Below are 20,093 nucleotides of genomic sequence, written 5' to 3' on the forward strand. Positions count from 1 at the left end.
TGAACCAGACGCTCTCTCTTCAGGGGACGCCCCGCGGAGAATGGCGACTCCATCCCAGCGCAGTCCAGCTCATATGGGAGCGGTTCGGCCAGGCACAGGTTGGCCAGGCACAGGTGGACCTGTTTGCCTCCCCGGACTCCACCCATTGTCCACTTTGGTACTCCCTGTCCGAGGGACCCCTCGGCACGGATGCTGTAGCACACAGCTGGCCGCGGGACAAGCGGAAGTACGCCTTCCCCCCAGTGAGCCTCCTGGCACAGGTCCTGTGCAAGGTCAGGGAAGAGGGACATCAAGTACTGCTAGTTGCGCCTTTCTGGCCCAACCAGACTTGGTTTTCAGATGATGACAGTTCCCCCCTGGCCGATTCCCCTGATGTAGGACCTTCTGTTGCAGGGGAAGGGCACGGTGTGGACGAGGAGACCTTGAGTGGCTTGCCGCCGGCGGTCAGAGAGACCATCCTGCAGGCTAGAGCCCCCGCCACTAGGCGTTTATACGCTTATAAGTGGCGTCTCTTCTCGTCCTGGTGTTCTTCCCGCGGGGAGAACCCATGGAGTTGCCCGATCGGGTCAGCATTGGCCTTCCTACAAGAGAGACTCGAGAGCAACCTCTCCCCATCCACGTTGAAAGTGTATGTAGCCGCTATTGCCGCTCATCACGATCTCGTGGAGGGTAAGTCTCTCGGCCAACATGACCTGGTCACCAGGTTCCTTAGGGGCACGAGAAGGGTGAATCCACCTCGACCGCGCTCCGTACCCTCTTGGGACCTTAATGTGGTCATACAGGGCCTTGGTACTGCCCCTTTCGAGCCCCTCAGAGATGCCAGTCTTCCTCATCTGATGATGAAGATGGCACTCTTGATGGCGCTCGCTTCTATTAAGAGGGTGGGGGACATCCAGGCATTTTTCATGTCCCATGGGTGCCTAGAATAGTTCTCGTACCGGGCCCGGTAGTTCTCACGTTATCCTGAGACCCTGGCCCTCTTACGTGCCCAAGGTTCCCACCACTCCCTTTCGGGACCAGGTGGTGAACCTGCAGGCGCTCCCCTCTGGGGAGGAAGATCCAACCTCCAACGTGTTGTGTCCAGTATGCGCACTGCACCTCTACTTGGACCGCACGCAGAGCTTTAGAAACTCTGAGCAGCACTTTGTCTGTTATGGGGGACAGCACCAGGTCTCCAACCAGAGATTGGCGCACTGGATTGTGGATGCCATCACTTGGCATGCCAGTCCCAAGATCGCCCTTGCCCGCTTGCAGTGAGAGCCCGGAGTATGGCCTCCTTGTGGGCACTGGCTCAGGGCACCTCTCTGGCAGACATATGTAGTGCTGCGGGTTGGGCTATGCCCAGTACCTTCGCAAGGTTTTACAACCTCCGTGTGGAACCAGTGTCAGCCCGTGTATTACAGGCCGGCAACTGGTTTGGGCCAGAGGTATGTCCCTATCTCTCACTCTTTTTCCTAACCAGGGGTCAGTAAATCACACTTTCTTTTGATCCAAATGATAATTTAATGCTTTTTGAATCGGAGGAACTGCTTGGGGTTGTGATTTGTGCTGCGGCCGAGCTGAACTTTGATTGGCCAGATAAGGAGCAGGCGGTCCTTCATCCAAAACTCCATGACCACTTCCTCACTACCGGCCGAGTCCAACCTCCCCGCCGAAATCACACATTCTTCCCTGATCTTTACAGTTAAGACCTTGGAATAATCTGTATGTGGCTCACATTCATTGCCAGGCAACAGGCATAGCTCAGATTACTCAGATTGCGTGAGTACTGCTACAGGGTGATACCGAGACATCAAAGAACATTGGGTCTCATGGCAGCAGCAGCCAACCTTATTCCATTAGGTCTACTGGACATAAGGCTAATTTCGTTCTATCTTGCAAAACTCTCATGATGGACAGCTTTCTGATGATGTAAAGGCAAAATACATCATCTCAAGGAACATTTTTTCTTTTCAATACACAAGAAATGAATAAAAAAATAACTCAAAAGCGCACAGAAAATAAAGCACACATTGACTACAATGTAATCATTAATGACCAGCAATACAAAAGATTAATTATTGTTATAAATCTATAAGAATAAAAAGGTTAAGACAATGATGAGCAGAATGCAGATTTTGCCTCAAAAATAACTACAAAATTAAAAGATTTGGTGTGAACTGATTCAAGAATAAACCAGATTCCAGTGTGGTGGTTGCCACCAAAACCCCAGCAGAGGAGACAGGAACACAGACCATGATGCAAAGAGCACTGAGGAGCCAAGATCAAAAAGAGAGAGGAACAGAATGAGAATTAGATGGCTTCAAGTGTCAGGAGGATAGAAACGAAATCAGGACGCAATTGAATGGGAACAGGGAAAGGCAGGAAGAACCACAGGCACAGCGTCACCCTCTGAAACTGCAGCAGATGTGAAGACAGTGGGAGACCAACCAGAAGTATGAGAGGAGGCTTGTTGACTGATTTGTACACAGAGAAAATATTGGAATCATAAGAGGATGGCATTACAACAGTTGACTCTCTGTTGAGAATTCAGCTTGTGGGAAATAAAATGTTCAGGATCTGTCGTGCTGGAATAGCTGGTTGCAATGACTTGCGTGGGTTGACTAAAAGGCAGTCAAGTAAAATTGATAGGTCCATGTGACTATGGTGTTCCTGCAGCTCAACTGGTTGAGCATGCCGCTTGCATGGCAAAGACTGTGGGTTTCATTATAGAGGACATGCATACTTGAATGCAGTGTAAATTACTTGAGATAAAAGTGTGCATTATTATGGATGTTATGAGCATTGAGTTTAGTGTATCACTCATGTTGTAATATAAATTAATCTAAATACAAACTTGATCTTCTCTAGAAATAATTTAGAGGTTAAATAACTATATACTGTAAATGAAAGGACATTTGTCATACGGGCCAGTTTTTTAAATTGAGATTTATACATCATCTGAAAGCTGAATAAATAAGCTTTCCATTGATATATGGTTTGTATAGGACAATATTTGCCCGAGATACAAGGAATCTGAGGGTGCAAAAAAATCACTTTTAAAATTGTCCATCAGAGGCACTCTAAGAAGAAACAGGTTAGTTTTAACACTCTCTATTGGCTTACCGCTGTAATGACATTGTAGAGAGTAGATGAACCCAAAAGCTGAAATTCTAAGCTTTATATAGATATCAAACTTGAGTGGGTATTTCCCAAATAGGGGGCAGCAAGTTAGGTTTGTAGGTGTTTTTCTGGCCATTTTTGTTAGCGATTTTGCTGCATCCACTCACAAAAATCAAGTGGAACATGATCTTATTTAATATGTGGGTAATAATGATAATAATAATTTCCTGTGGATCAGTGGTTAGAGCATGGCGCTAACAACGCCAAGGTCATGGGTTCGATCCCAGGGGATTGCACATAGTCATATAATACAATGCAATGTAAGTCGCTTTGGATAAAAGCATCTGCTAAATGCATAAAATGTAATCTAAAAGATTTTTGGCATAAAACAAAAATCGATAATTTTGACCTATAGCTACAATGTATTGTTGACTTTGGCTACAAATATACCTGTGCTATATGACGTGTTTTGTGGCCCAGGTTCACATTTACGTTTTTAGGCAGATATTCTCATCTCTTATCAACCCACTTCAGGCATACAGCTATGGCATAGTAACAATAGTACCAGTAAGTCATTGCTGTCGGTGTCAGACGAAGGCAGATAAACACGTAAATATGTTTCTTTTAAGAACTCTTCAAACCAGAGCATTAAAAATGTCAAGACTAACAGGTGAAGTAAAAATGTGTTGTATTATCAAATCCTATGAGCTTTAATGAAATTGACATTTATAGTTAAGCAATAGGCCTACTGAAAGGTCTCAAAAATGAAAATAAAATCATATTTTGCTATGGCATTTTGTATGTAATTCAAGCACCTACAAATTAAATATCAATCAAGGCTACACGTTCAAGAGAAAATACAGGATATTCCCAAAGCATGAAATATGATAATCACCCACTGAGATCTAATCTTATCATCTGACAGGAGAAATAAATGAAGCAGTACTGCCCTATAGTATCAATCAAAACTCAGCTCCCAGATGAACTGGTGAAGCATGAGTACTTATAAATTATTAGTGATATTTAGATTGCACAACACTGAAAAGTTTCTACTGCTTAAATATGCTGAAACTAGACGTTTCAACCCTTGAGCTGGCCTTTGTGTCTATAGCTGTTACTGTGTTTGGGGTCGCAGGAATCAAAATGAATGTTGTGTACAAATACCGTATACTTGAAATGAACCTATCATTGTTGCTTCCAGTTCTGTGAAAATAAAAATTCTCTCTTCATTTAGCCATCCTCACGTTGTTATTGTATACATTTCTTTGTTCTGATGAACACAGAAAAAAATATTTGGAAGAATGCTTGTAAAGAAACAGTTCTTCCACCTTTGACTACCACAGTAGGAAAAATGACAATGGTAGTCAAAAGAACTGTTTGCTTTCCTGAATCCTTCAAAATATCTTAATTTGTGTTCAACAGAACAAAGAAATTTATAAAGCAACTTCTTTAGTAAATGATGACAAAATGTTCATTTTTGGGTGAACTGGTCCTTTAAAGCCACTTGACAGTTGACAGCTATTAGTGAAACTTGAAAACTATTGTAAAATATACTTGTAAAATGTGTTTGTTATCCACTAAATTATTGTTTCTTGGAATTAAATGTTACAGTACATGCCAAATAGATAATCGTAGCTTTATTGATTACATTCAGACAACACTGTCAGAAGCTTATGCCATGGGGAAACCTTTTCTCTAATCAATTCTAAAAACCTTGTAATCACGTNTGAAAACAACTACTCAAATTAAACAGGGATCAAAACCAGAACACAATGGGGACTCCTAGTGGCCAAAACAAAACATGACAGGCAGAATGGTGACACCATGGGGAAACCTTTTCTCTAATCAATTCTAAAAACCTTGTAATCACGTTAATTCAGAGGCCACATTTCATTCCATAACCAATTATACACTTGTACATTTTCAGGAATCACATCTTTTTCACCGAAGCCCTGCTATGTGACTGGAACTGTACAACTAGTTGTCTGTCTGTCACTGTGTTATGGTACAGTGTCTGCAGATAAACACAAACCATGGGGCAGGATTGCTTTGTAATGTTATGCACAGTTCATCTAAACCAAACGCCATAGCAACTCTAGTGCAATTCACAGAGATATTATGTGTGCTCCGCTGTCAATGTTATTACGGCATTGAGGATAGAATCACATCTATGGACTTAGTTGTGCAGATCCATTGTGAAAATAATACTTTCTATTGACATAAAAAAGCACAACTTTGATATTTGCGTCCATCACTATGGTTACAGGTGACACAGGCTTGATTTTGGATGTTTGTTCATATTGATTTTGGATGTTTGTTCATACAGGCAGTATTCAAGCTGAAAGTGTAAGCTGCTGTGTGAATAAACATCCAAGGATGTAGATGTAATACCTTAACTGACTTCAGCGTGAATTTGATGTCACATTGTCAAATATTAGTTATGATGTCATGCTTCAAGCGAGATTAGTGGGGAACTGCCTCAACATATTCACAGCACAAAATGTATGCAAGCATTTTTGTGTTCATTTCCATTTGTCATAATTGGCACAAAAACACGAAATGTTTTTCGTGGCTTATGGTGACGTGACATCATATGGTGAACATGTGAGTGCGATGTGTAATTGACAAACTGAAATTCAACTTAGATGTTCCCTATTATTACTGTAAGCAAATAACTCATTTCATTATGAATCAACCCAAAAGTGTTTAATGAGTATTGTGTTGTTGTGAGTACAGTAAAAACAATTTAAATGTAGCTTACTGTGGTTGTGTGCAGTCCTGTAGGTTACACATTCTGCGAATAGGTTTGGGCCTCTTGTTAATATCGCAGTAGCCTCTGTGCACCATTTTGTTGTCACCTTTTTTACGGCACCCGTATTTGGTGTACTGGAATCCTGAAGTGAATGAATAAATCATAATGTGATTCGCAATTAACCATTCAATCAACAAAATCCTACCCATGTTACTCACACTTGCCAAAATGGCTATAAAATGTAAATAAAAGGAGATACATAGAGTTTGATGTTACCTCCAGCACAGGGCTTTGAACATTGGGACCAGCTCTTCAGTGCCCATTCATACGTGTCCTCCTGAATTACATTATTGTTGTTTATGGGCACAGAGTCTTCATGGATGATGTACTTGTACATTAGCGTAGATCTTGTCTCATTGTCCTTAGGTATAATCTAATGTAGATGAAAAACAATATGACAAAGGTTTTAGAGGGCTGGTGCAATGGTGTTTCATGCATTCTGACTTATTTACAATGTTAAACCTGCTGGCTTCTCAAGCTTAACATGGTCAGCTTGTAAAAAAAACGAGTTGGACATATGATGTAATATTTCTGTGCTCGATACACTCCCCCAAGGTTCGTTTAGGTTTTGGGAAGTCTTTTTTTAACATGAAATTTCCTTACGTAACAACTTTTCTTAGTCCCTTATTGGACAATTCTCCTGGAAAATCACGCCCACGCGTCAACCATCGAGAGTGGTTGAAAGAGCACGGCCATGCATCAATGTGCTCTTTTGTTCGCGATGTTCAGCTGTGTTTGTTTGTTCACTGCATTTGGGTGAGGAATGTTATATAAACGGTGGATATAACGCAGGATTTGGAGATCATTTGAAAATGACAGGTGGCGCGGTCCCAGTGCTAAAAGATGCCGGACATGAACCACACACGGTAAGTGAAACTGAATAATATGTCTGTGTTCTATTGACAATCGGTGCATACCTGCATTTCACGAGTTCGCCTATGCAGATAATGGTGTAGGTTTGAGAGTAAGCATATTTGGCGTGCTGTCAGGGAGAGGACTCCGAGCTCGTTCGTTCTTCCGAGCTCAGAGCACTCCCCCCCCCGTCCGGAGTGAGGGCTCCGAATCCGGCGTTAGCCTGAACCCGGAACACTACCCCCCCTTTTTGTGTCCTGCTGGAGACAAGGGCTCCAGGTGAGGAGCCGGGGTGGTGGTGGGATGCTTGAGACTGAAGAGAGAGTGAAGGTAAGACGTCTTGACTATTTATAGAGGCTCTCTCTCTCTTGAACTGATAGGTCGGGTGCTGTGATTGCTGATAGCAGACCAGCCAAGTTAATTATCTGCTCCTTCTCCTCCCAAACGTAGTTAATAAAACATCATTTCACGAGTTCTCCTATGCAGATAATGGTGCAGGTTTGAGAGTAAGCGTATTTGGCGTGCTGTCGGGGAGAGGGCTCCGAGCTCGTTCGCTCTTCTGAGCTCAGAGCACCAACCCCCCCCCCGTCTGGGTGGGGGGGGTGAGGGCTCCGAATCCGGCATTAGCTTGAACCCGGAACACTCCCCCCAAGAGATGCAACTAGTGCAGGACAGCAGCCAGAGATATGCACCCCCCCCCAAAACGAGGCTGGTATGGGCTGCTGGTGACCTGGCCTTGCTTGGTGTGAAGCCGTTGTTGCCGAGTCTGGAAGACAGTCCAATTGTTACTGAAGCGGGCACTGCTGAGGTTTCTGGCGGAAGGGTGCCGGCTGAGCAGAGAGATGAAGGAAGCATGGGGCCCCTGTGGGGGCAGTCGCTGCTGCGATGCTGGCCTCTAGGAAGTGATGTCTGCTGCTGCAGAACGTAGATGGAGGCACGGGCCCTTGTGGGGCGGTCGCTGCTGCGATGCTGGCCTCTAAGTGAGTGATGTCTGCTGCTGCAGAACATAGATGGAGGCACGGGCCCTTGTGGGGCGGAGGGTAGAAATGCATTTGGTCAATATATCCAAAGTTATAGGTTGTCTTGTGTCCGGGCGGGCGGGTTGAGCTCTCTGGATTCCTTTGATGAGAATGGAGGCTTGAGAACTGGCTATAGCTGGGCAGGTTGATTTGAAAATTAGTTTGTGGAAAAATTGGATTCCGCTTAGGTACAGTACCTTAGTACCTTAGCTGAGCTGGCTTGAAGGTTTTTGTTGATATCCAGGAAGGATATGAATGAGGTGATGGTAAGCAGAGAGAACTCGGGAAAAGGCATGTTGTATGTTCGGTGGAATGACTTAAAACTCCTCCACGCGGTTAGGTAAGACTGAAGGGTCCTGAGGGAGACGGCTTGGATGATAGAATTGAGGGAAGAGTCTAGGAGAGTTCTTAGTGGGTGATTTATGGGAATATCAGTTCCGAATAAGGAGGTACTGGTGTTGGTAGGGGGTCCGCATCTGGTGCCAGCCGCCTGAATTTCTGGAAGGCAAAAAGGGAAAGAGCATCGGCTATTTGGTTTGCAGAACCAGGAACATATTTAGCAGTAAAAATGAATTGATCACAAGCCGAAATCCAGGTGAGGCGTCTAAGGAAAGGCATCAGTGCGAGAGAAAGTGAACGGCCTTTATTGATGCAGTGCACTGTCGCTTCGTTGTCGCAATGAATGGTAATGCTGGAGGCGGACCACTCCTTCCCCCACAAAAAAGCCGCGACTACCAGAGGGTACAGCTCGAATAAGGCTGAGGACGAGAGTGGCTGTGGTAATTCTAGTAGCTGGGGGGCCACGTGGAGGCGAACCAGCATCCTTGGTAATATCCTCCGAAACCGACTGAGGGGGCGGCGTCGGTAAACAATTGAATGTCGACGGGGAGAGAGCGCATGTCGTTGTAAAAGAAGGACAAACCGTTCAATTGATTGAGGAATTTTATCCACAAACTGAGCTCGTCGCGGCATGAGCTGGTTAGGGTTATTAAGTCCTCTAAGGCGTGAGCTGAGGAAGCGAGGGAGAGGAGGTGCGAAACGAACGGGCGGCCTTGGGGAATGATACGCATCACGAAATTGAGGTGGCCGAGAACGGATAATAATTCACGTTTGGAACAACGGGGGTTGTTTAGGAGAGTGGAAGCGATCAAAATTGATCTATCGTTTTTTTCCTTGGGCAAGGATGCCTGAAAGTTCAGCGAATCCAAATTGATGCCCAAGAATTCGATTGAAGTCCTCGGACCCGAGGTTTTATCTTGGGCGAGTGGAGTGCCGAGCTTGGTGAAGACTTTTTGGACTATCGAGAGATGCGCGGCTGGGATTGAGTCGGGGGGCGAGATAACTAGAAAATCATCTAGAAGGTGAATGGGGTACGGAATGGAGTAGTTAGAGAGAATCCAAAAGATTGCCTCTGACAACATGTCGAAAATTTTAGGGCTGCTTCTGCAGCTGAAAGTGAGGCAGACGGAAAAATAGAATTGATTGCGCCAGCGAATGCCGAACAAATGCCAAAAGTCTGGGTGAATGGGCATTACTTTAAATGCGGAGGTGATGTCGACTTTAGCGAGCCAGGCGCTGCGTCCGGCGGTTTTAATGAGTTTAATGGCTTGGTCGATGTCGTGGTAGAGAAGGTAAACTCCTCGAGCGGGATGAGGCTGTTAATGCTCGGAAACGGAGAATTATGGGGGGACGACAAGTCGAACATGAGGCATTTTTTGCCAGAAAATTTTCTGGTAGCTACGCCGATGGGGCTGATGCGGAAGGTTTTAAAGGGGGGAGCGGCGAAGGGGCCGATCATGGAGTTTGAGTCGATTTCGTTTTAAATTAGAAGATCAACCGTTTCGGGTTCGGCAAGCGCGGACTGAAGGTTGGGGCAGACTAGGCTGACGGAAGGTAAACTCTCGATACCGGGGTTGAAGCCGTTTGAGAGACCGGACAGGACATAATCAGTAAAGCGAGTGTCGGGGTGAAGAGACAATTCAGCAGACAAACTTAAAACATTCACAGGAGTCGATAAATACTGTTTACGATTTTTATTTGCAGATTTAGAGACTGGACACACAATGTGGGCGTGCGTGCCACCGCAGAAGCTGCAAACGTGCAGGAAGCGGCACCACTGTCGTGAGCAAGAGCCGATGTTGAACTTCCTGCAAGGTTCAAAGCTTGATGCCTGCCGGCGATCAGAATCGGGCAGAGGTGGGTTGGCGGGATATGTTGGGAAGCGTGGGACGTAGCCTGTAGATTTGGTGTGAGGTGAGTCCGGGCAGGGGGGATGGATGAATGAACTAAAGGGCAAGAAGTGGTGCTGTGGGCGACGGATCTGCAGACCGCGCATGAAATGTTCCTGCAACCGAGGAAAACTCGATTGTGAAGCTCAGTGTCCAGTGCCCCCCAGTAAGGACACTGGTTCCACTGAGCTACGCGGATGGCGCATTTGAAGCAGCCGCAGGTCCAAGCAACCTTGGAGCAGCCGCGGGTTTGTCCGAGGTATCCTGGCGGGCGCTGCTGTGCTGGCCGTCGCTTGAGGACGCCGAAGGACCCTGATCATTGCAATTTGGATATACAAATACTTGAGACTGAAGAGAGAGTGAAGGTAAGACGTCTTGACTATTTATAGAGGCTCTCTCTCTCTTGAACTGATAGGTCGGGTGCTGTGATTGCTGATAGCAGACCAGCCGAGTTAATTATCTTCTCCTTCTCCTCCCGAACTTAGTTAATAAAACATCATAAGGTAAACAGCACAAACTTATAGTGAATCAATAGTTATGCAGGAATAATGCAATGATGTATTGTGTGCTCGTGCTGTAGCTCGTGCTGTGGCTCGTGCCCCCTACACACGCATTCAGGACGCTGTCTGTTTTTGGAAATAATCGTACAGCTGTATCTGTCTTTTATAAATGTGATCAAACTAAAGACTATTCGAAGATACAAAGTGTGCAATACTCAGAGCCGATCCTTCCTATACGCAAACTTCGAAGGTTGCGTAGGGCCTCTGCACGCCCCATTGAGTACCAAATCAAAAACTATAATCTAAACAAGAGACTATTTTTATAATTTGCGGATTCAACTTTAAATGAATCATTTGGAAATGTTCTTTTTAATACTTAATTTATGTAATTCCTTTGACATACTCTGTATGTAGTGCGCGGCAGGTGATGACATGCGCGTGATGTGATGATGTGTCTTTACAAATGGCCATGTCTTTAAAACGGAGCTATCCGCCTGTAGTGGAAAAAAAACGGCAACAACGCGAAGCAAAAGAACAAGAAGGCGTGTTTTTAGTTATGCTAAATTATGCAAGCACAGATTTACAAAACAGTCACAAAACCAGGTGTACAGTGTTGATGTGGGTGTCTATAATGCACACCTTTTAGATTTTTGATATTTATTACAATAAACTGTCAAATAATATGTAAATATTGGTGTGTATTTCACTGCTGTATGGGTTCATACACAGAATATACCATTATTTAAAGCCCAATAGCATTTACAGGGAATAACTTAGTCACAAAACCAACTGTACAGTGTTCATGTGAGTCTCAGCATATATATATATATATATATGCACATCACTGCAATCCACTGTATTTCGTTTGCCCTTGATAATATGTCATTTTTGTGTCATCACATTTAGAGAATAATTGATGTGTTTTCAAATCGCACATAACATTAATGTTTTTAAATATACTTTTACATTCTAATAATTTCACATTTAATCTCCAAATTATGTATAAAAACAGATTTCTTTAACAACATAATTTTATGAATGAAAGGCAACATTCTTGATATTAGTACTGCAACTGATGTCTCCATTTAAATGATTTTTTTATTTACACATTAATTATAGCCGTTCAACATTGACAGTATAATTGAGAGCTATCATGTCTAACAGGTAGGAAATATACAGAAATTGAATTAAGTTCTCAAACATTACAGTCTTTAATGTTAAATTCTAAATTAAATACAGAATTAAAGCTACAAAACACATTGAATTCCTCTTTTCTTTTGTTCTTTGAATAAAATTAATGACAGGAGTCACAGCAGCAGGTTTAAGAATGCGTCCCCTTTAAGAGCTTCCGCTTTGCGCAGATCTGATGCTCTTTCCCATTTTCACAACTCTTTGCATTCAATTAGGATTTTATTTAACACGTTGAAATCTGTGTTTACGAAAATGCTAGACAAAACAGGCTTGCTGGCATAATCTTGTGTGGTTTTGTTCATTCAAGCATGAAAGAGAACTTAATACTGGTGCGCTGTCTGACAGAGATTCACTGACGCAGCCTTTAGCCTGTGACTGTATAGGCTACAACAGAACGGGACCGCTGTCACGTTGTGCCGCATCTATACTGAAAGTGTCAAAGTAACTATTAAATGGTTTAAAGGCCTTTACATGAATAAGAGCATGATTATATAATGTAACGCTAGACAAAGAATGGCAAAATAAACGGTTTCGGCATTAATTGCATTAAATATTTTAATACGTTAATCTGAAAAAAATGTATCGCATGCGTTAAAGCATTAACGTTGACAGCCCTAAATATAACATAGGAACAGGAGAAAAAAAAATTGCTTTCTGCATAAATAATAAACATAATGTATAATGCAATGCTGTATTTCAACAGAAAACCTCATATCAACACAGAGAAATTTTACGCAGTTTATCATTTAAGTACTCAAGGATAGCTGGAGGTGGATGAAGTGCTGACTTGGGGATTGTACTAATACTTTTTTTGCAGGAAAATGCCAGCGTGTCCATTCCTGAAGCTTAAAATAATGTAGGTCATGCTGCACAATGCTGCACAAAAACATCCTATAAAAGCAAATAAATCTACATTCAGAACGCTTAAGTTGTAGAAATGCTGTGCTTTGACGTAAGTCAGAGTTTTCAACTTGATCCAGCTAAAATGAGCTGAAGTGAGTAATTCATGGAAGACAGCTAAATAATGAGAATGACCTGAATCATGGGCGATATACCTTTACATTCAGCTTCACAAACTATTTGTATTAATGCTCATTGTATAGCGGTTGCACAGAGAAAGATATTTGGAGGAATGCTTGTAGCCAAACAGCTCTTGGCCACCATTGACTACCATAGTAGGAAAAATTACAAGTGCCCCAGAACTGTTTGCTTTCCTACATTCTCCAAAATATCTTCTTTTGTGTTCAACAGAACAAAAAAATTATACAGATCTGGAACAAGTTAAGAATGAATTTCCATTTTTGGGTGACCTGTACCTTTAAATGTGTTACATAATAAAATAAAAACTAATATGATATTTTCTCAAAATTAACATCTATGTTCATCTGCTTAACTCAGCAAAGTCATTACTTTTCCTACATACAATTTGCTGTTCACAAATATATGCTCTTTGTGTATGCTTTTTATTTAAAAAGAAAACACATAGAAAGAGTAGAACTATAATGCAAATGATTAATCTAATCTTCTTTATCCATAACAACAGCTTAGATGAAGGTCAACTCAAATTAATTTTAATTAATTTAATTCAATTTATTTATGACTACAGATAATTTGAAGGGCTCACAAACTCTCACAGCATCTGTAGTCTCGAAAATACACACAGCAACAAGCCATGAATATTTATGAGCATTCGGAAGTGCCATATACTGTATGTACACAGAGCACAATGGAAGCTTTTAATGCAAAAAGAGAAAAACACTTAAAACACTTCTTGCTCAAATGAAATTGTGATTCAGATAAAAAGGATTACTCCGTATACAAATACAACAAGGGTGTCATTCATGCAAAGTGCATATGACTAAACAACTAATTGCTTTGAACAACTATTGCTTTGTAAATGCTCAGTAAATATGTTGGTTTAATTTCACAAGCCTTAAGAACACACAGGTTTGGCTATTCTAGAAAATACAGGTAAAACAACTGTAAAAAATTAATACGAAAAATTCCTTCATATTAGTACAGTATATTGTGCCCTATTTTTACAGATTTTTTTAGAGTGTACAGTAAATTAAGTAAAAATCAAGTATTGCAGCGCACACTATTTTTTTATTGCACAAAATAACTAATAAGTCTCTAACTCAACATGCGTTTATAGAGTTATTATTTCTCTCATCCTCTCTCTTCAACAAACGCATCTATGACAGTATAATGCCAACACCTCAACTCACTCAAAGACTCTTTTCAAAGCACTGCTGAAAAGAAAAACATTCACGAACATTTCTAATGTCACTTGCATTGTGTTTCAGTGCATTCCCAATAGACTTCTGCCTTCAGTCAAATGATGAAAAGCTTGAACTTTGACTGACCAAGATATTCAAAGACATGTGATCATGTGGATGAACATGATTTATATTTCTTTAACTCTGAGGACCTGCAGTTAACACACACTGCAGGGTTTTCAATAGTGGGCTTTGAAGTACGTGGTGGTGAATATAGAAACATTTTATCCAGTAGAGACTATGAATCTTTCTTAAGCTGTTTCTGGGGTGACTTTTCAGAACTTTAATACAATATTTATAAAGGCAGCTTTCGGTTTGATAAAAACTTACAATGAAAAACAACTCAAAGATGTCAGATTACACTCCTGACTAAAGTGGGCATCATCAAAAAGAGCTACACTACATTATACGTCTCAAGCGTTGAGCAGCGCCATATATAGTGCATGTTTGGGGGTGGGTAGTGTTAGGTTATTTGCATGTTCGTTCTGCAGCCCTGTTATGGAATAGTCGTTATGGTTAGTGGTTAGCGAACCTTAAAATTGTACAAAACTATTACATTAATTAATTGTGGAATTAGGTTTCTAGATTTTCTGGCCGAAGACTCAAAATTGTCAAGTTTTGATACATTCGGAGGCAAATGCCTGTTCTAGGAATGCAGTCTTATAAGACAGACAAAAAGCCTAAAAAAGAACTGAGAAAGTGAGAAGATTTATTTACCAGAACAACAATTGCATCGTGTAGTGGACCATCAGTGTGGAGCGTCTCAACTTCGTCCTCGATAATGTAATCCCACTCCACTCCCATATCAATGAAGCGCCGAGACCTTGCCTCCTCTCCTTTGCCATTGAGAATATAATGTCCTGTTGCCTGGTTCTTGATAGCTGCAATCAGCAATTAATTAGAACTCTTCAAACGTTTAGAGAACAGAGGTTCAAATAGAACAGTGTGACCAGAATATCATTAAAACTTTTACTTTGACGTCTCAAAGTAAAGCTTTATTGCAGGTTTCAAAAACAAGGCGCTAGTGTTATAAGATGCTAAAATATTACACATCTGGTGTGCGAAGGGCGCATAATACAATGACATAACGACACAAATAAGTAGTGACACAGCTTGGCACAGAGCATGACAGCAATTAGGTGATCATTTGCTTGAATGTCAATGGTGATTACAAAGAGAGCCGCACACATGTCAGGACAATCACCATTGCTACCAGTCATCAAATGTCACTTGTAATGTGAAAATTAAAATAAGGTTCCAGAACATTGAATCTGCAGTTGATTCGTCTGGAATATTTTAAAATGATGATGAACATAAGAGATATTTTATTCAAGCAAGCACCATATGTGTAAAAGGTTCTAATGCAATCAATTAAAATGTCATTCAAATGCTGAAAAAACAGATTTATGCTTTTTTTCTGTTCATTTGCTGTCAGACTGAATTAGAATAAAAGCTAATAGTTACTAAAACAAATATTGGAGTTCCAGCTTGCTGCTGATGGACAATCACACATATTGTACAGTCCATAACTCACATGATTCAAATGCTTCTGTTTATTGTTTATTTTAATAATTCTAAACTTTCTGCCAACTGGGAGTTAACAACCTCCAACTAGGTGCCAGATGAAATCAATGAATTCTATGTTAAAAATGTAATAGTGTGTCAGGTCTATATAAGGTAATTCGGTCACACTTTAGAATAGGTACCAATTCTCACTATTTTATTAACTATAAACTATGACTTTTGCATCAATAAACTCCCAATTACTGCTTATAAGGTAGTTTTTAGGTTTAGGTATTGGGTAGGATTAGGGATTGTAGAATAAGGCAATGCAGAATAAATCATTAATATGTGCTTTAAACATACTAATATACAACCAATATGCATGTTAATAAGCAAGTAGTTAATAATGAATTTGTGTACCTTAAAGGAGACATCAGATGAAAACCCCCCTTTTTTCTGTGTTTAAGTGCTATAATTGGGTTCCCGGTGCATCTTGCAACCCAGAAAACGTGAAAAATAAGAAACCATTAAGTTTGTTTTGGTGTGCCTTTCCCTGCAAGCATGTGAGAAATTGAGCCGTTCAGATTTCGCTCCGATTGTGACGTCCAAAGCGGATTTTATTATAATGTTACCGCCCCTTAATCTACACAGTTCCACCCACTGCGCTGCACTGTTGTTTTCACAAGCAACATGCAATGTAGTCGCTGCACAGAGTCCAAACCTAGGAAGAGACAGGAGTGGATTTATTTAATTTTAAGTGGAAATCCATCAGAAACCATAAGTAAAAACCTGCTTGTTTGCGCAAATCACTTCCAACTGGAGTGCTTTTTCAACCTGACAGTACAAGCAGGATTAGCTTCAAAGTTGTTCCTCAAGAGGGATCGAGACTGACAGAACGAGACAAAACTGCCGATGTAAGTAATATTTATCAACAGTCTGAATTGATGTAAATGTATCGTATATATAGGAGGATAACGTTAGCATATGATAGCGAAGGGAGCTAAGTCAGTCACAGGGTAAATAGAACATTCAAAGCCAATGTTAAACTTACTGTAAATAAGTGCAAATGGAAACTTGGAGTTCCATTTCTGTCGGTCTCTCGATGTTGTGTCGAACCGACAGAATGGGGTTTGTCTTGAGAACCTATCATCTTCTGAGTATTTAGAAAAGGCCAATGAAAATTGGCGAATGAAATTTGCATGCCGGGCTCCTCCCCGGATGTCCGGGTATAAGAGGGAAGCCGGCGTGCTCATTCATTCACCTTTTGTTCTTCAGAGCCTAAGCATCTGATGAGCGTCTCCAGATCTTCGCTGATCCTATCCTGCTGGAAATCTACGACGTGGTGCAGCGGATGGTCCCTTCCTGCAGCGACTTTCCCCTGGGCGTCTCGGCAGTTCCGGAAGTGTCTGAGCAATTCTTTTTTTCTAAAAGAGCAAATTTCTCCAGCGTGGCATGTCCCGCTGTTCTCTTGGGTGCGACGCGCTCATTGAGGAAGGGGATGGACACGATGTCTGTCTCAGGTGTTTGGGTCTCCGGCACGCTGAGGCAGTCTTCGTGGATACATCCTGCCCGCACTGCGGGCGGATGCCTATCCAGACGTTGAGGTCACGGGTGGCGGTATTCTTCATGGATAAAGCCACCACCTCATCTGTTACCCGATCCGTGACGGCAGTGACTACGGCCCTGCCGCCCGCTTCGGTTAACACCGGGGGTGATAAGGGGATCACTGTGAAAGTTAACCCGCCAGCCGCAGGCTCACGGACCGTTCACGCCCCGTCTCGCTCGTCTGACCATCCCTTAAAAGACGGTCCTACCCCATCTTGTTCCTCCGCCACATACTCGGAAATGCGTGACGAAGATGAGATGTCGATCACAGCATCGGAGGGCGATCTTTTGGCATCCGACTCCGACGATTCCTCGGAGCTCCCTCCCCCGGGGGGTCGAGCCCAGGAAGAAGCGGACATTGAGATGTCAACCATGCTTTTCCGGGCCGCCGCGAGCATTGGGCTACAGTGCACAGCACCGCCTTTACCCCAGCGCTCGCGGTTGGATACATGGTACCTGGGGTCTGAGCGCGACTCCAAGCCGCACCCAGCTCCGGTCCCGTTCTTCCCGGAGGTGCATGAGGAGCTGAGTAAGACTTGGAATGCACCCTCACAGCCCGTTCCAATCAGAAAGGCTCAGTCACCCTTACTTCCCTCGATGGTGGGGCGGCCAGGGGCTATGTAGAGATCCCCCAGGTGGAGCATGCTGTCGCGGTGCACCTGTGCCCGCAGACAGCGGCCACCTGGAGGGCTCAACTTAGACTCCCATACAGGGCGTGTAAGTTTTCGGCATCTCTGGTGTCGAAGGCTTACACGGCTGCGGGTCAGGCCGCCTCCTCCCTCCACGCCATGGCCATCCTGCAGGTCCATCAGGCCAAGGCGTTGAAGGAGCTCTACGAGGGCAAGACCGACCCAACGGTAATGCAGGAACTCCGTACCGCCACCGATCTCGCTCTACGGGTGACTAAGGTGACGGCACGGGCCTTGGGTCGGGCGATGTCCACCATGGTGGTCCAAGAGAGGCACCTCTGGCTCAACCTTGCGCAGATGCGGGACGCCGAGAAGGTTCGCTTTCTCGACACCCCCATCTCGCAGGGAGGGCTGTTTGGTGACACCGTTGAGGAATTCTCTCAGCAGTTCTCAACGGTGAAGAAGCAGACGGAGGCAATAAGACACATCCTGCCCCGCCATGACTCGGCCGCCGTCAGGCCTTCGAGATCTCGAGCGGCGTCTGCTTCCCAGCAGCCTCGGCCCTCTTCGACTCCGTTTCCGGCTCCAGTGCCCCCTTCTCAGGCTGCCTCCCGGAAAAGGATGTCAAAGAGGAAACCGCCTCCCCGTCAGCAGCCGTCGCAGAAGCAGAAGCGGCCCTGACGGAGAGACCCCAGGGAGATTGAGACTACCGCCAGGCCCGATCCCAGCCACTCCATCGCTGGGTCGGATAGGGACGGTTCCTGCCACGTCCTACCATCAGCTGGTCCCCCCTGGGGGGCCAGCGCCCACTTCCTCACAAAAAGAGCTTCCTCTCTCTCTGGGTTTTCACAGCCGTTCCCATCCTCTGGTCGACAGTGGACGGCAACTCGACGTTGCGTCACGGCGAAGTGCAATGTCGAGTATAAACACCAGCCTTCAGCACTCTCAGACAGACAGTGCGTTGAGCTGGACAATCGCCAGGCAGGAAAAACAGCAGAGCCGATATCCTCCCCGGGGGTCCTCCCCCGGCAAGGAATCCGTAGTGCTAGCCATCGAACCACCCTCCGCGGGGGCGATGAAGCAGATCAAACCTCTAGTCCCCCTTTGTCAGTTTCTGGGAGCTTGGTCTCAGCTTCCCAGACTGTCAGGCTGGCTGAGGAAGACGATCCGTCTCGGCTACGCGATTCAGTTCACTACACGTCTGCCCAAGTTCCAGGGCATCCTTTTTACCTCAGTCAGAGGCAGGGATGCCCCTGTACTGCGGGCAGAGGTCGCCTCCCTTCTGGTGAAGGGAGCGATCGAGCCAGTCCCACCAGCCGAGATGTTCAGCAGGTTCTACAGCCCGTACTTCATTGTCCCCAAGAAAGGCGGGGGGTTGCGCCCTATCTTGGATCTGCGTGTTCTGAACAGACACCTACACAAGCTACCTTTCAGAATGGTCACGCAGAAGCGCATCCTGACGTCCGTCAGGCATAAGGACTGGTTCATGGTAATCGACCTGAAGGACGCGTACTTTCATGTCTCGATCCTCCCTCGACACTGGCCGTTCCTGCGGTTCGTGTACGAGGGACGGGCATATCAGTAGAGGGTCCTCCCCTTCGGTCTGTCCCTGTCTCCACGAGTCTTTACGAAGGTCGTGGAAGCCGCCCTCCTTCCCCTCAGGGAAGAAGGTGTGCGGGTACTCAACTATCTCGACGACTGGCTCATCTCGGCTCACTCGCGAGATCTGTTGTGTACACACAGGGACCTGGTGCTCCGGCACCTAGATCGGTTGGGGCTACAGGTCAACTGGGAAAAGAGCAAGCTCTCCCACGCGCAGAGCATCTCCTTTCTCGGTATGGAACTCGACTCCGTCTCCATGACAGCGCGACTGACTACAGAGAGCGCCCGGTCACTGTTACACTGCCTGAAGAATTTCAGGCAGCCAGCAGTCTCCCTGAAACAATTTCAGAGGCTCCTGGGGCACATGGCATCCTAGGCGGGGGTGGTCCCCCTCGGGTTGATGCACATGCGACCGCTCCAACACTGGCTACAGAGTCGAGTTCCTTGGAGAGCGTGGCACACCGGCAGCAGGCGTATGGTCATCACGCCTTTCTGCCGGCGCAACCTGACCCCTTGGTCGTCTATGGCCTTCCTACGGGAGGGGGTCCCCCTAGGGCAGGTATCAAGACACGTCGTGGTAACGACGGATGCCTCCCTTCAGGGCTGGGGTGCTGTGTGCAACGGGCACGCAGTGTCGGGGCGGTGGACGGGCCCCCGCCTGCGTTGGCATATCAACTGCCTAGAGTTGTGGGCTGTGCTACTTGCACTGAAGAGGTTCCAACCCTTCATGCAGGGCAGGCACGTGCTGGTCCGGTCGGACAGCACAGCTGC

At 44.6% G+C, this 20,093-nt stretch overlaps 1 protein-coding gene across 3 annotated transcripts in view; it reads right to left on the reverse strand.

Annotated features, from left to right (window-relative positions):
* Positions 1 to 20,093, reverse strand: part of adamts3 (ADAM metallopeptidase with thrombospondin type 1 motif, 3) — a 226,468-nt gene that overhangs the window by 22,892 nt on the left and 183,483 nt on the right. For all 3 annotated transcript variants that reach the window (XM_057328004.1, XM_057328020.1, XM_057328011.1), the window contains 3 exons: positions 14,701 to 14,864; positions 6,131 to 6,287; positions 5,864 to 5,996 (listed from right to left, as the gene is read on the reverse strand). In XM_057328004.1, coding sequence (XP_057183987.1) covers positions 5,864 to 5,996; positions 6,131 to 6,287; positions 14,701 to 14,864 — 454 coding nt within the window. The remainder of the gene's footprint in view (positions 1 to 5,863; positions 5,997 to 6,130; positions 6,288 to 14,700; positions 14,865 to 20,093) is intronic.

The sequence above is a fragment of the Triplophysa rosa genome, linkage group LG2 (assembly GCF_024868665.1).
Source record: "Triplophysa rosa linkage group LG2, Trosa_1v2, whole genome shotgun sequence".
In the NCBI taxonomy this organism is placed as follows: Eukaryota; Metazoa; Chordata; class Actinopteri; order Cypriniformes; family Nemacheilidae; genus Triplophysa; species Triplophysa rosa.